The 14,870-nt window shown below is 38.0% G+C and overlaps 1 protein-coding gene across 2 annotated transcripts; it reads right to left on the bottom strand.

The window, feature by feature from the left end:
* Positions 1–452: 452 nt before the first annotated feature.
* Positions 453–14,497, bottom strand: LOC133878077 (magnesium transporter MRS2-11, chloroplastic). Of its 2 annotated transcripts, XM_062316568.1 has the most exons (15): positions 14,083–14,495; positions 13,160–13,232; positions 12,320–12,390; positions 11,349–11,434; positions 11,143–11,233; positions 7,177–7,245; positions 6,658–6,738; positions 6,395–6,560; positions 6,239–6,284; positions 3,379–3,459; positions 3,212–3,294; positions 1,675–1,718; positions 1,461–1,552; positions 1,162–1,196; positions 453–1,045 (listed from the first exon to the last, which is right to left on the bottom strand). In XM_062316568.1, exons 1-14 carry the CDS (start codon positions 14,473–14,475, stop codon positions 1,193–1,195), a joined length of 1,380 nt encoding a protein of 459 aa, XP_062172552.1. In that variant the 5' UTR covers positions 14,476–14,495; the 3' UTR covers positions 453–1,045; positions 1,162–1,192. The 2 variants fall into 2 exon arrangements, with proteins under 2 accessions (XP_062172552.1, XP_062172553.1); XM_062316569.1 differs by having other exon boundaries at positions 453–1,196; positions 14,083–14,497.
* Positions 14,498–14,870: the final 373 nt, after the last annotated feature.

Here is a 14,870-nt window from a genome sequence, read left to right as displayed (position 1 = left end):
TGAATGCATCCAAGACTTGTAAAAATAGTAGTTGGTGAGAGGAAAATAGTGTTGTGTTGTGCCCTAGCTGGCAAGGTAGTTTCATCAAAGACAATATTGCGAGATAGACTTTAAAAGGTTGTGGATCAAAACACATATAGCCCTTGTAACCTGAACTGTAATCTAAAAAGATACATTGCTTGGTGTGAAATTGTAGTTTGTGAGCGGTGTAAGGTCTGAGTAAGGGATAACAAGCACAACCAAACACGCGTAGTATTAAATAATCAGAATCCTTATTAAGTAATTTATGATAAAGAGAAGAATGAGCTAACACAAGTGAGGCAGTCTGTTGATGAGGTAGGTAGACTGCAGTAAGGAATGCATCCACCCACAATTTGGTAGGTAAATGGAAGTGAGCTAGAAGGGAAAGATCACCTTCTAGAATACGTCTATGTTTTCTTTCTGCTAACCCATTTTGTTGGGAAGTATAGGCGCAAGATTTTCTATAAATGATACCGTTTGATGCTAGAAATAAAGAGAACGGATGAGATTTAAGTTTTTATACAATAATGAAGAGGGGAAAAGAAGAAAACACAAAGTCTCACCATAATAGTCACCACATGGCGAACGTTCTATCAAAGGACTGTCAAATAAAGGAAGGCATCTACTCATACAGCCTGAATAAAACCACCAGTATGCGGAAATGATGCTTGGATCGTTCTTCAACCAATCAGAAAGCCTATACTGACCTTCATCTTCCTGACCTAAGAGGAGTTGCTGCTAATCCTGCATGTAGTTGTTCAATCAGCCATGGATTTTAACGGTAAAACAAAGGCATCAGAAGATGGATATTTCTGCTTTCATTATATAGACTTTGTCACATTCGCTTCATCGTGCCACTCCATCTCAATTCAATAATCATTTCAGGAATAATGCTAGTTCCATGTACATAATGCTCATGCACTTCCCCTAAAGAATACAGTGCGGCATTCACGTTGGGAGTAACTTCCTTGTTGGACAAACAAACGGCTCAGAAACTGATGAGACCTTCAATCACTGCCATTATCTGGAGCAATTGAGGAACTATTTATGAAAGTTCATATAGCATAGCTACCAATAATCTTTAATGAAAATTATACGACGCATGATAAGAAGATTACGGGACCCTCTTGTATAAATTACCAATTGGCTGCAACTGAATGATCTTTGACTTTCACCTGTAAAATGGATGAGATGTGATTAGGTTCCATGGACTCATAAGAGAAAAGCATTTTGATCTCATAGGCTAGAAATTTGCTCTGAGCAACTTTTAACCCTTTAAACATTTGAAATTTGTTTTAATGTCACCCACTTGATGGTAAATAGCTCATTAGCTCCTTACGGCAGACTTGAGGATGATCCAAATAAAGTGATTTTTCCTAACACTACTTGTACAAAGGAATTGAATCTATACCTACACACTGGAAGAATTTTCTACTTACAGTATCTTCCTTGTCCTGAGATAGGAATACATAATGAAAAAAGCGACAACAGCGCCAACAATTATCCCAGCTGTTGTTAGCCAAAACGCACACTGCATGAAGACAAACAGTAAGGTAGTGGTAACATGCCCAGGTGATAATGAATCCAAGCAAATGGGAAGTGACTCATATACTTAAAAGATGGTAGGTGTTTAGACTTTAGGAAACCACATACCACATGTTCTTCAAGATAGGACTTCAAGTTCATGCCAAAAATACCTGCAACCAGTAAACGAGGTCTTGACAAGGACTTAATGCATGAAATTGAATGGAAAAACACAATAAAATTCAACAATTTGGCTGGCAAATGCATGTTAATCATTTGGAAGAATTTAATTTAAGTAATTCTTTCATGGCTCTAAGTGTAATTACATAATCTTTTGACGTCAAAAGATTTTCAATCAATGATCATAATATCATAATTTTTTTTTTCATTCAGATTACTCCAAATTTCTTGTGATATGACCATTTTTGCAGTCAAAACATTTCAAAAGATAAATAAATAATGCCTAAATTTCTATGGAAAATGAATTAGAAATTAGTCAATGTTCTCTTATTGGGCAAACAAGGATTCAAGGTTTCCACTATTGATGACATCAGAAGGGTTGATAAACAACTCAAGCTTCAGTTTTCTTTTGATAATAATGAGCCCAACTTTCACTAGACATTATCATTGTTTAAAAATGCATGATGCAAGAGATCTTTGTTCATTTGTTTATTACACTTTGGGGGTAATGCGGGTCATGCATGTCTGAGGGACATGATCTTTCAACCTCGGATCTGAAGCTTCTATTCATTAGAATGTTCTATGGTTGGATTACAGCTATTTTCTTTTTCAAATGTTGGATTTTCAAGAGATGCTAAGCTTTAGATGCTATTTTTCTTGTGTTACTCTTGTATACTTCTGGTGTACAAGGATGGCACACCTTTCTTGAACTCTTCTAATAAAATCTATTACTTAATAAAAAAAGAATTCAGGACACCAGAAGGAAATCATGATCTTGGTCAAGAATAGTTTCGAACTTCACCACCTTGTTTCTGGAAGAACTAATAATTATTTAAAGAGATATAAAGGAAACAGAGGAAACACACAGATTTTAGGTAGTTCAGCCTATGGCCTACATCCACATGTCAAAGCCTTTTGTTGGCTACATCTTTCATTGATATATTTGATTGTTTACAAAACTCTATTTATAGAGAAAGAATCTAAACGTTACAAGTCTCTTCTACTTCTACACTAACAATAATTTATCATCTTGTAACTCTTGTTTCTTGAGTGTACGTAACTTTTGACTCTTGAATGCTTGTAACTTTTGTCTCTTGAGTTCTTGCAACTCTTGTCTCAATAGGTTCGAGCAGTCAACATTATTCTTCTCACTTAATTTTTAAAAACAAAGGGTCATACTATTGATACTTATATGCTAATTGCACTTGTCAGTCTGACATTCTATAAGATAAGGTGCCTTCTAGTCTCAGAACCAAGTAAAAAGAAAAAAGGTTTGAAGAACAGAAGTTCATGGAAAGGTTTTTATCATGGAAATACAGAAGGCAAGTTCCTAGGTGGTCAAATGATGTATCAACTACATACAAAGCACAATGTAATTCATATTGTATCATAGTTACTAAATAAATCACCTCTTGTATAAGGAAATAATACAAGCATGTGATTAATTGTAAGCATGAGATTTGTTTTATTCCAGTGGCAGGCATACCTGCAACTAGAGCACCAACTCCCACACAAAATGTCCCAACCTGGAGAAGCAATTCCACTCTGCTAACCTCAAGCCTCCGAGAACTGATAGATAGAAGCAATTAAAATTGGTGATGACGTTGTACAGATTATTAACAAATCATGAAGATTAAAACCAGTCCTCCAGACCTCAAACTGACAGAAATTGAATCTTCCATTTCCTTTGCAGAGTCAAGAAGCCTTTCAGCCTGACCATGACAAGATTCACATCTGCAGTTGCAGTAATAAGTAAAAAATTAGCCTCACCAATCAATAACGCTTGTTTTCAGATTCCATGTCAAAACATAGGCAAGTTCCGGATGCACCATTTTATTATCAGCTTCTAGAAAGCTTCCATTTCCAATGAATTACTTTTCTTTGTCAAATCTGGACTTCCCATAAAAAATAGAAAGCATGACCCTATCCGTAGCTTCATTTACATCCATATCGGGGGCCTAACTGGAAAGCAATAGTTCAGAAAATGCCAGCTAGGCACAGCTAAGCAAAGATTTTGAGGTTTGTTGTACGAACTTGGCCAAGGCTGGACAACTTTTTTTTTTTTTTATAAGTAGATTTCATTGAAAAGAAAGCGTAAGGCGCCCCTACGTACACAGGAAGTATACACAGGAGAACCACAGCTAACCCGAAAAACCCAGGAAACAGCCCCAAGTCAAAACCTAGAAAACAAAGAACCAACTAAAATACTACCCGCAAAAGAAACCAAACAGAACCCAAAACACCAAGAAAACCAGAGAACAACCCACAAAAAAAACCCTCAAAGCAACCAACCCTACGACCTATTGGCCTTGTCTCTCCTACACCTCGAAGAAGCTTTGATGTCTCCGTAATTTACGGTACTTTGTAGATTCCGAAGCTCCCTCTTACTCTCGCGTTTCTTGTTCTCAATCATCTCACCCCAAATCTCCCGATGCTTTTGTCTCTGTTCTTTAGTCACCAACGGATACACCTCGAAATCTTCCCCCAGAGCTCTGCCTCGATACTCCAACAATCCTTCTCCCAAATCTGATCGCAAACAATAGGCTGATCCTTCTTCTCTTGAAGCTTTGATACCTCCTCCTTCCACCAATAGACTGCATCTCAGACTTTCTCTCCCAAAGTCGAATTAGTGGGTAACTCTAAAATCCGACGAGGATCTTCAGCAGACTTCTTTTCTTCTACTGGATTTGCAGAGACATGTAAAGAAGAAGCTGTGTGGGCTTGAACAGAAGGAACCGCAGGAACTAGAGAGGAGGAGGACACCAGAGAAGAGTTCAACTCAGAACCGACCAACAAGGAGACAGAACCCAGAGAAGCTGTCGGAGCCACCGGAAGCAACAACTCCGGTGCCGGCAGAGGAGGATGACAGCACCCCAAATAACCCGACGATACCATACCCATACCCTCAGAAGATTCTTTAGAGGCTGGAGTCTGGCTTGAAAGCACCATATGGACGTTGCTCGACTAACCCCCGGTGGAAGGCATAAACGACGTCGTCCCTGTAACTGCCAACGACGAGGGCTCCAACCTAATGGAACCCCCAACAGAACCGAGATCGCCGGACCCGCGCCCTCTGTGGCTACCGACGCAGCAACCTCCAAACCCCCAGGAGGAGGTCGAACCAGAATCAGCCCAGATGACACCTTCGACGTCGTCTCCGGCGGCGAACTCGACGGACGGAAGACTTTAGCTTTCGGCATGAGACGACCCAAGCGGAAGCCAGAAGATTTATGACTTAGCCCCGACCTGGCAAAACAGTCCAGAAGATTCCTTACGACCCGAAACCCAACTTACGCCACGTCCGCAGCCTCGAACGTTCGATTTTCAAATTTGAACAAGAGGGATGCTTCTTACCCTGCGGATGAAGAGGACGGTCTTTGTCCAACAGGTTGAGCTGATGCGACTCCACCGAGAAGCAATCCACTGCTATTCTCTGTACAGACTCTGCATGCCACACCGTTGGAAGAAGATCAAGCTCACAAGGCTCCGGCAATGAAGCCCTTGACATGGAACGACTGCCACCCACGATGGACAACTCCTTCGCAGCAATGGCCAGAACCGACCTCAACACCTCCGCAAAAGAGGGTCCCGTCCACTTCGGAGCCAAACCCAAACTCGGCTGAACAGCCTTCACTTCCTTCTTCTCTCCGAAGAAGGAGAGGAACCACTCCCACTACCCACCAGGCCAGAGAGAAAATCAACAACTTTTCTCAACTCATCAGAGAATTTGATCCAACCCCACCCTCCACGACCCTCGGGGATAACAATGAACCCTTTCCGACCACCAAACCCAAATGAAGAAACCTCTAAAAAGCGCCCATCTAAGGCTGGACAACTTTAGTCGCTAATACGCTAAAACTAACAACTAAAAAGTATTGGAATAAGAAAGAATCATCCAGTAAATGTTCCCATTAAGAACAGAAATTGCCAATACTGCATCTGCAGGATCAGGATCAGGATCCTCTCCACTTTAAGTGAAATGGAGAGGATCCTATTCCACAATGACAGCAGTACAGTCAACCTTGAGCAATAAATGCTTGCTTTTGAAGGAAAATAAACTAGCTCAGGTTAAAAGTAATAATTAAGTATGTCTAGCCTGCAAAATTTACTATTTTCAACAGTAAGCATAAAGATTAGTAGGTCTAGGCCAGAGATATTAATATGTCCATCACTGACCAAAGTAACCAATGCCACAGTTTATAATATCTTTGAGAAATTGAAAATCAACAAACGCACAGCCACATGTTATTAAATAAGAGGCCTGCAGACTGGCTATATGTTGCTATACTGTTTGTTTATTTAATTATGTGCACTGTGTAAAACAAGGGAACCAATGACTTTCTAGAGCAAAACATGGATTCTAAGCCAGCATCTCTCTTCATGGGAAAGTAATGATAAATGAGAAAGTAAAAGAATCCAAAATGATATGCAAGAAGCATATTAATTTGTGGTATCAGTGCACCACATAGACCAAACATGCTTCACATGCACTAGAAATGGACCAAGAAATAACCTTTGAAGATAATTTTCCAGCAGCATCTCAATTTCTTCCTCCTCTTCTGCATATAGCAAGATCAAAAGGAATAAAAATCAATCTTTCTGAATTTTGATGTGTACCAAACCATTTTTATTGAGAAGTCACGAAGAAAGAAACCTCTGAATAGCTTACCCTCAGCAATCTGCTTCTCTAAGGGTACGGAGCATTCCATGTCATCACTTCCTTTCGTAAGTGTGCAGTTTCTTCCCATAATACATATACGGCGTATTTCATGAGGGTCCTCTAGAAGATCAAGCAGCATTTGTCTGAGAGCCCCTGCCCTTGAACCCAATTCAACCTTCCACAAAACAAAAAAAGAAAGTACATAAAATAAGAGCATTTGTTTCTCAATGCACTAAACAAATGCAAGCCATTTAGAGTGAATTCCATAATACCAAGGTTTGCTTGCTAGTACGAAGTTGCTCCAATATGTCACCAGTTAATCGGTTTGGCAAAACCTCAAGTAGAGCTTCTACCTGAAGCAAAAAGCAAGTTACTGATAATATTTTCACTGGAAGGTGAGTGATTGAGAGAGAGTGACGCATTCATCTCTACAATGAAGAAACAAGACATAATTGTATCTGAAAAGTAATTCATCATTATAGAGTTCTTATCCTAATATTGAAGCTTGTATAGTTATAGAGTTAATCCAGAAAGCATTTGTACTCGGACGCACTTCCCAAAATACTTCAGAATTCTATTATGAGGTGGCGACATTGCACCAACAACAGGGCATACAATTTCTCAAAGAGATTGGTTAAACCCAATTTCTACAAATCTGTAGTTTTAGTACAAGGACTGCCAAGTTTTAGAGCAAATTCTTTCCAGAACCAAACACACTCACAGAGAGGAGCCAACAGGAATAAAAAAGGGGGAAACAAACAAAAGTATACTCACTATGTTCCCATACTCACTCGAGGTTCTAAATTGATCAATCTCTGCTCCAAATGCTGTATGCGTGAAAGCAATGCTGCTTCAACAACCTGAAAGTACAATAGAAAAGTTCTCTTCAAGACTTAATATAATCATATGGTTAACAACGACCTCTGTAATGCAGAAGTTTAGTTTTACTGAAGTTGAACAGTGTCATAATACAAATGCAAATATGATTTCAAGTTCATGCCCGCTGCCATGGATATTGGATGTATGTGCATGATCATAAGGCAATACTGTCTTAATATCAATAAATGCTCTCTTTGTAATTATGTTCAAATTGGAACAGCAGGTATATGAATGACATGACTTTATTATCTTTACCTAATTCGAACCTTTTGGTAGAGCCATGTTTATGAGGTGGAAGTCGTTTCTCTTCTTAGGCTTAGAATGGGAAGACTAGGAATTGCTCTAATCTCCTTGTGGAAGGAGGTAGCTCGAATGTTATCAGTTGAATTTAATATCCTAAGGGTGAAAATAGGACTTAATAGAAGCGAAACACAACTGTCCCCACATCACTTATCCTCCGACAAAACTTAATATTACCATGAGATTACATCTGGTGGAGCTGTAGGAGTTATCCCACCTGATGGCATAAAGGCTAGCAAATGTAATTTCAGAATACAATTTGCTAGATATTAGTGCATGCTACAACTTAGGTAATGTTGGAAGCCTCTACAGCACTTTCCAGAAAAGGCAACATTTCTATATGTTTTACTTCTAATCTACAAACCTCCTCAAGCTTGAGGGATTGTGCAATTCTCCCAATCCATGAGGTGCTTTGCCTTTTCATGCACCTAATCTTGATTATAAGAACTAACAAGTTTATTCACAACTTTAACTAGGATTTAGAAAATGGAGATGAATAAGCATAAAGGCTAGCAAATGTAATTTCAGGATTGGAGATCAACCTTCAAAAATTTGAGTTAGTCGCAGTGGGGGAGGTTCCTAATACAGAGGAGATGGCCAGTATTCTCATTTGGGATGGGGTAATCGATAGGATGCAAAAAAGGTTGGCTAGCTGGAAAAAGATCAACTTGTCAAAGGGGGGGCGTCTTACGCTCATCAAGAGCACGTTATCCATTCTTCCTTCATACTTTCTTTCCCTCTTCCCGTTACCAGCAATTATTGCTAGGTGATTGGAGTGCCTTCAGAGATATTTTCTTTGGGATGGTCCAGGAAGGGATTCCCAAAATACAGCTGGTTAATTGGAATACAGTTTGGGACCCGGTTTCCAAAGGGGGTTTGGGGATTAAAAAGTTGATGGTATTCACCAAGGCTCTTCTTTTTTTTTTTTGATAGGTATACCAAGGCTCTTCTTGGTAAATGGCTTTGGAGATTTGGACATGAGGAACATTCCTTATGGAGACAGGAGATTTGGTGCTCAATGGAAACTCAAGGTTCTTATGGGGTGAGCCTTTGGAGGTTTATTAGAAATGGTTGGAGTACTTTTTCCAATTTTCTATCTTACAAGGTTGGGGATGGTTCACTCATTAGTTTCTGGCATGATGTATGGCGTGGAATAGAGCCTCTTAAGATTTCTTTTCCCGAATTCTATTCCATTGCTAGAAACAAGGAGGCCTCTGTGTCTAATTATTTGGACCTACTAGTTCCTATATCCACTGGAATCCTAGTTTCACTAGGGATGCCCATGATTGGGAAATGGAAACTTTTGAATCTTTCTTCAGTCTCTTGTATTCCTCGAAGACGCATATGGGGGAAGTGGACAGCTTGTTGTGGACTCCCTTTAGAAGCCATATGTTTACAGTGAAGAGTTTTTATTCTCTGTTATAGTCAGGTGAGCATAATATTTTTCCTTGGAAAAGTGTATGGAAGGTCAAGGCACCTCCTTGCATTGTTTTCTTCTTGTGGACAGCAGCACTTGGTAGAATCCTCATGGTGGATACCCTTAGAACACGGGGTTTCTTTCTAGCTAATTCGAGTTGTCTGTGTAAAAAGAATGAGGAAACGACTAATAACCTTCTCATCCACTGCAATTATACTTCGGCTCTGGCATTTGATTCTTAACCTTTTTGGAGTCTCGTGGGTTATGCCTAGCAACATCCAAGAACTTTTACATTGCTAGATAGTACAAGGGAGGGGACATCCCAAAGAGGCAATCTGAAAAGTTATTACAGCCCTCTTAATGTGGAGCATTTGGAGAGAAATGAATCGTTATCTTTTCAAGGATAGTGAGACAAATGTGCTCTTTTTAAAATCTTCTTTTTTGAGTTCTCTCTTGGGATGGGTTCTTGTTAATGTTCCTAACTTTGTCTCAACAAATTTGGTTGATTGTTGTAATGTTACAAACATGGTTTTATTTTTGACCCTTTTTAAAAATATTTTGATGTTTGACACTAAGACATTGATGAGTTTTTATGAGAAAAAGAGGAAAAAAGAAATCAACTTTAAATCAATTTTTATGGTTTTACCGTTGGTTTTTAACAAAGATTTTATGGCATTTGACCAATAACAAATGCTGTTGACGTTATGACCGTTTGGTCATTAATACTTTTATGACCAAAGGATCTTCTATGAAATCTTGTTATCATACAAGTTTTAATTGTCTTTAACAAATGGAAATGGTCATTGGCTTTAGAAAGAGAAATTAGCTTTAACTAGTTTAACAGTTTTGACCATTGGACATTATTATGCTTTATGGTATTTTATGGCATTTGATTTTTTGACCGTTAGTCATAAAATCTCGAAATATAACCATTTGGCCATAAAGTGTTTTCAATGCCTTCGAATATTATAGTGGATTTACTAAGCCATCTATCATGTATATATATAAGATACACTACGAGCACTTGAGTAATACATATACATTTTTATATACTTCTATTTTTTACATAATATTGATTCAAAAAGATTATGAGATTATTTTCACAAAGGAAAATCAAAGGGTTGTTCTATTTGATTTTCATTCTTGGAAGTGTGTCCTTAACTAAGATAGACGATATAGTTTAATCTTGGGAGTTCGCGTGTCAAGGGATCCGATCACACCGATTTATATACTCCGGGAGGCATGAATCAACCTTTAAGGGCAACGCTCTTGCGTGATTCTATAGCATTGTGAGATCTTTTCATACTCCATTTTTCATCTCTTGTATTTTATTTTTTTATAGTTAATTTTCATATTGGTATTACTTTATTTCAACAAGAATTTTGTGCACCATTCAAAATTGTTTCCAACAGATTTGATTTGCTTTTTACATTGTAGCAACTTATAGGGTTAAGTTCCTTTTGTATACTTTTTGTGTGCGAGGGTTTAACCCTTTTTTCTCAATGAGATCTAAATTATTCATTAAAAGAAAAAAGAAAAAAAGGCTTGCAAATGTAATTTATTATGATATTCTTTCTTTGAATGACATTCTCCATAACTGGATCCGAAGACAAACTCACTCAAAACTTCCAACCAAGAGAAGACCTACAAGGTATATAAGAGGTTTAACCATTGTTGCAACCCATAATGTCTAAAAGTTCCTCTAGCTATTTTTCTGGGTTCCTGCTGGCTATAACACTTCTGTTCAATTTGATTCTCAAGCAGAGATTTTATAAAAGGAAAAAATTTCTGTTTAAGAAAAAAAAAAATCTCCCCCCCTCCCTCCCTCTCTCTCTCCATGTATAGTCTTATTATCTCTTCTACATATGGCAATGGAAATGCTAAATACAAGTACAAAAATAAGGTTTCAGAAAAGTTTGACATGTGAGACTCTAAATCCACATCATGAAAGAATTCACCAAGAAGACACTTTTTCACATTGATAATTGATAAGACCAATAAACAGCTAGCATAGCTTCCAATATATTTATTGAAATAGTACACTACAAAGTAAAGGTTGCCTTATTAGAGGAAAACTTGTAGCAGCGCAGTATGAACCACATACATCTGGTGATGTTGTGTTTTAGTATGTAAAAACAGAGAATTAAAGCACAAAACTAACCTCAAGAGCAAATGCCATACATGGCCCTCCATTCACATTTTTGGGATTCAATCGAGGCAGCAAGATTTCTATGAAGGCCTTCCCTCCTTTACTACAAGTTATCAAAATATGAAACAAGTACACCAATGTCAGTTTGCTCTGAAGCAATATTAAATGAAAACTAGAAGTCTAAGGATAATTGTCCTGCTCCGGAAGACAAATATTACCTGTTGTAGTCAAAAATAAGGACATGCTCTTGCATTGCCATTGCTTGCAATGAACCCAGATTCAGAAGAATAGCATGCTCACGTACCTAGCATATGAACCAGAAAACCAATTTTTGTAAAAGTGGTAGGAACATCTGTCTATTCAGAAGGGGGAAAAAATTATAGACGTATAGAGTTCTGAGTCCTAGTTCTCAGCAAAGAGGGCTGAAATTACTGGAGACCAATTTATTGATCATTTCCATCCATCTTTGATTGTTCTGTTGTGTTTCATAATACCAACTCGACCAGTTTTCCATGGATGCATTCCATATTATGACTTTATGTCTTAATTTTGAAAAAGAAAATTCTTAGTGCTGTCTAATGAGTTGAATATTGGTTTTTCTACTTTTTGCTCTCAACTTCTTCTATGATGGCCACCTTGTCCTCCATTATACTCTCTCATTCATTTAATTATAATTTGCATTTCCTATTTTCCTTTTTGTTTCTTTGGAACTAAAAAGGGGGCAATGTCAAGAATCATTCTCTTGAATAATTATTTATGCAACCACAAAGTGAAACCAAATCAATTGCTATTTATTAGAAACCAAACCAATGGCTTCATGTATTTTTTTTATTTCACACCTCCTATACGCATGGAGTTGGAGATACAGAAATCTCAAGTGTGGCAGCTTCTGTATTGGAGGAAAGAATGAAAAGAAATATATGCAATCAACTTTTCTGAATTAGTACCATTGCATGAGATATTAGAACAAGCCGTTAGTACAACACCCAAACCCCATTCAAAAGCCACATCTGGACTTAACTCCTAACAATTCAGTCTATGTATAAGATCACTTAGAGAGCAATATATGGTATAATCACTCAAGTCAAAAGGCAAACCTAACGTAAATCCAATTAATCAAGCAACAAATACAACAAAAGAAAAAAAAAATAACTACTACGAAATGGTAGGGCACAAGTTGGCATGATACCAGCAATGAAGGCATCGAGTTTGTTAAAAACAACGATGGATCTACACTTCGGATATCTCGTGGACGAAGACCTGAAGATGAAGTTACTCAACAGAGAAAAATAAGAAAGAAGAAAATTAAAATCGTTATTACATGTTATGCATGTTTTTATCTGCGTGTATTTGTGTATCATAAATTATTGAGCAATGCAAGTAACAAAGCTAATGATGCAACAAACAGAAACAACAAGAAGAACTAATATCTAATCTTGATGAGGTAAGCAATGGTAGCAGGCTTAGGAGGAAAAAAAAAAATAAAGGATATTTCAACGATATGACATTCAGATACTATTATAATACTTGTACTACATCCAAGCACGCAAAAGAAAGAGTAGATAAATGCTATATACCGCACCAATATCCCACTTTTATCCCACTATGTACACGTGGTAGTGTGTAGTAGCCCTTGGATCAACCCTTGTAAAAAATATATATATAAGGGCTACTACACCATGGCACGTCACCAATATCCCACTTTTATCCTACTATGTACACGTGGCAGTGAGTACTAGCCCTTGGATCAACCCTTGTAAAAAGAAAATATAAGAGCTACTACACCATGTCATGTTAGCATAGTGGGATAAAAGTAGGACATTAGTGTGGTATATAGCATTACTCAACAATGTTATACCCCACACTTTTATCTTTTATCCCACTTTGCTTATGTGGTATTGTTAATCAGCCTTTGGATGTTTTATTTTACAAGGGCTACTTGACAGTGTCAAATTAGCAAAGTCGGATAAAAATAAGATAAAAGTGTAGTATATAGCATTTCTCAAAGAAAAAGAAAAAAATTCCTTACCGCTTGACTTCAATAATTGGCGTCTGTTAATTTTCCTAGTAGATATCATCCCATTTGACGTCACTTCTACCACCTATGGGTGGGAAAAACAAAACAATGACAACATTCATGTTAGAGGTGACACCTCTTGAAAGGGAATTAAAAGGGTTAAAAAAAGGTTCTTTGACATGCAACTTGCTATGTTGTGCTCTACTTGTACAGTTAAGTCAACTAAATAAAGTGGGCATAAATTATAGGCGACGAAAATATATTCCAAAACCTAAGGATTTCTTAATAAGAAATTTTCTAACGCAATTTTTATCACAAGAGCAGGATGGATTGATATGGGCGTAGATATTTGAGAATAATAATTGGTAAATAAAAGCAATAAAGAAACAACTTTGGCACTTCAAGGGGTCAAGTCCTCCTCTAGCACACGGGTATAACCTCATGGGTTTAGATGCAAATACTTCTCATACCTTTCATTGGAATACTTACAAGCTTTAAATACAATACCCAATGCTGGAAATAACTACTCACTACCCACAACTACGGTTGAGACGCACTAACACTTAATTTCCCCTAGCACAACTGCCCACTAACAATAAATTCCCATAAACAATCAACCCCAATTACGTAACTCACAACTACTAAACACATTAATTATACAACTACTAATTAAATACATTAACCATGATTAGGCCCATAACACGATGAAGTACAAGACTGAATCCGGGACCTAGTATCACCAATACTTTTACAAGAATAAGGAAAATCATATAAAACCACTGTGAGGTAAGCCATATTAATATTATGAAGAATGCTCAGACGTGGAGAAAAACCATCGTTAAGTAAAATAAGCATCACAAATAGAGGATGTTGATAAAGCGAAAGATACATAATAAGAAATTAAATACAACGAAGAGACAGAGAAGAACAAGGACCTCGTAAACCGGCTCGCGAATCCCGAGGGAGAGAGATTCACTCAGTGACGTGGCGACTCTCGGCGAACCAGCAGGTCTACTGGCAGCCACCGAGCTCTGGTCCTGGACCTTCGCGTCGTCGTCGCCACCCCCTGTAGCTAGGATTTCCGGTTCCGACAACAGGTCCTCCTCCGCCGTCGATTTCGCAGAGCATTTCACCCTGGATACTACGATCGGAGAAATCGCAGAGATCTTGCTCCGGTACGACGAAAGTAGCGACGGTGCCCATGGCGACCGGAAAAGGCGAGAGCTGACGGTGAGTTTGGAGAAGAGTAGGTAGCGAGTGGCTGTGGAGGGAGTGGTGAGCGGAAATTGGAGGAGATTAGGGGATGAAGAAGAAGGCGTTAGAGCCATTGCTTGGTCATGGATGTTAGTTGACTCTGCAAGGACCCCTATGGCGAATAATATATTCTGGATAATATATAATAATAATAATAATAATAGTTTGGTTCGTGACTAATGGAATTAGTTAAATTAAGTTTTTAATTATTTTGACGTATTCCTTATGGTTAATGTCTTAATGAATTAGTTGACCGTTAACCGTGAATTCTTTGTTTTTTCTTTTGCTTGTTTGTTTGTTTGAAGAAAATCCAAGAATAGAATGTGGGACCCACTAGCTGCTGATATGTGATTCCTGGACAGTGGGATTACTTAAAGGCCACCTGGCATATGTTTTGTGGACAAGGAACATCTCTGGTGGCGTTTGGTAGACAAGGATTATCTCCGGTTTAATGAATTTGAGAGTATCG

Source organism: Alnus glutinosa, chromosome 9, assembly GCF_958979055.1.
Source record: "Alnus glutinosa chromosome 9, dhAlnGlut1.1, whole genome shotgun sequence".
Classification (NCBI taxonomy): Eukaryota; Viridiplantae; Streptophyta; class Magnoliopsida; order Fagales; family Betulaceae; genus Alnus; species Alnus glutinosa.
The sequence above is the reverse complement of the archived record's forward strand: the minus strand, read 5'-3'. Positions and strand labels throughout refer to the sequence as shown.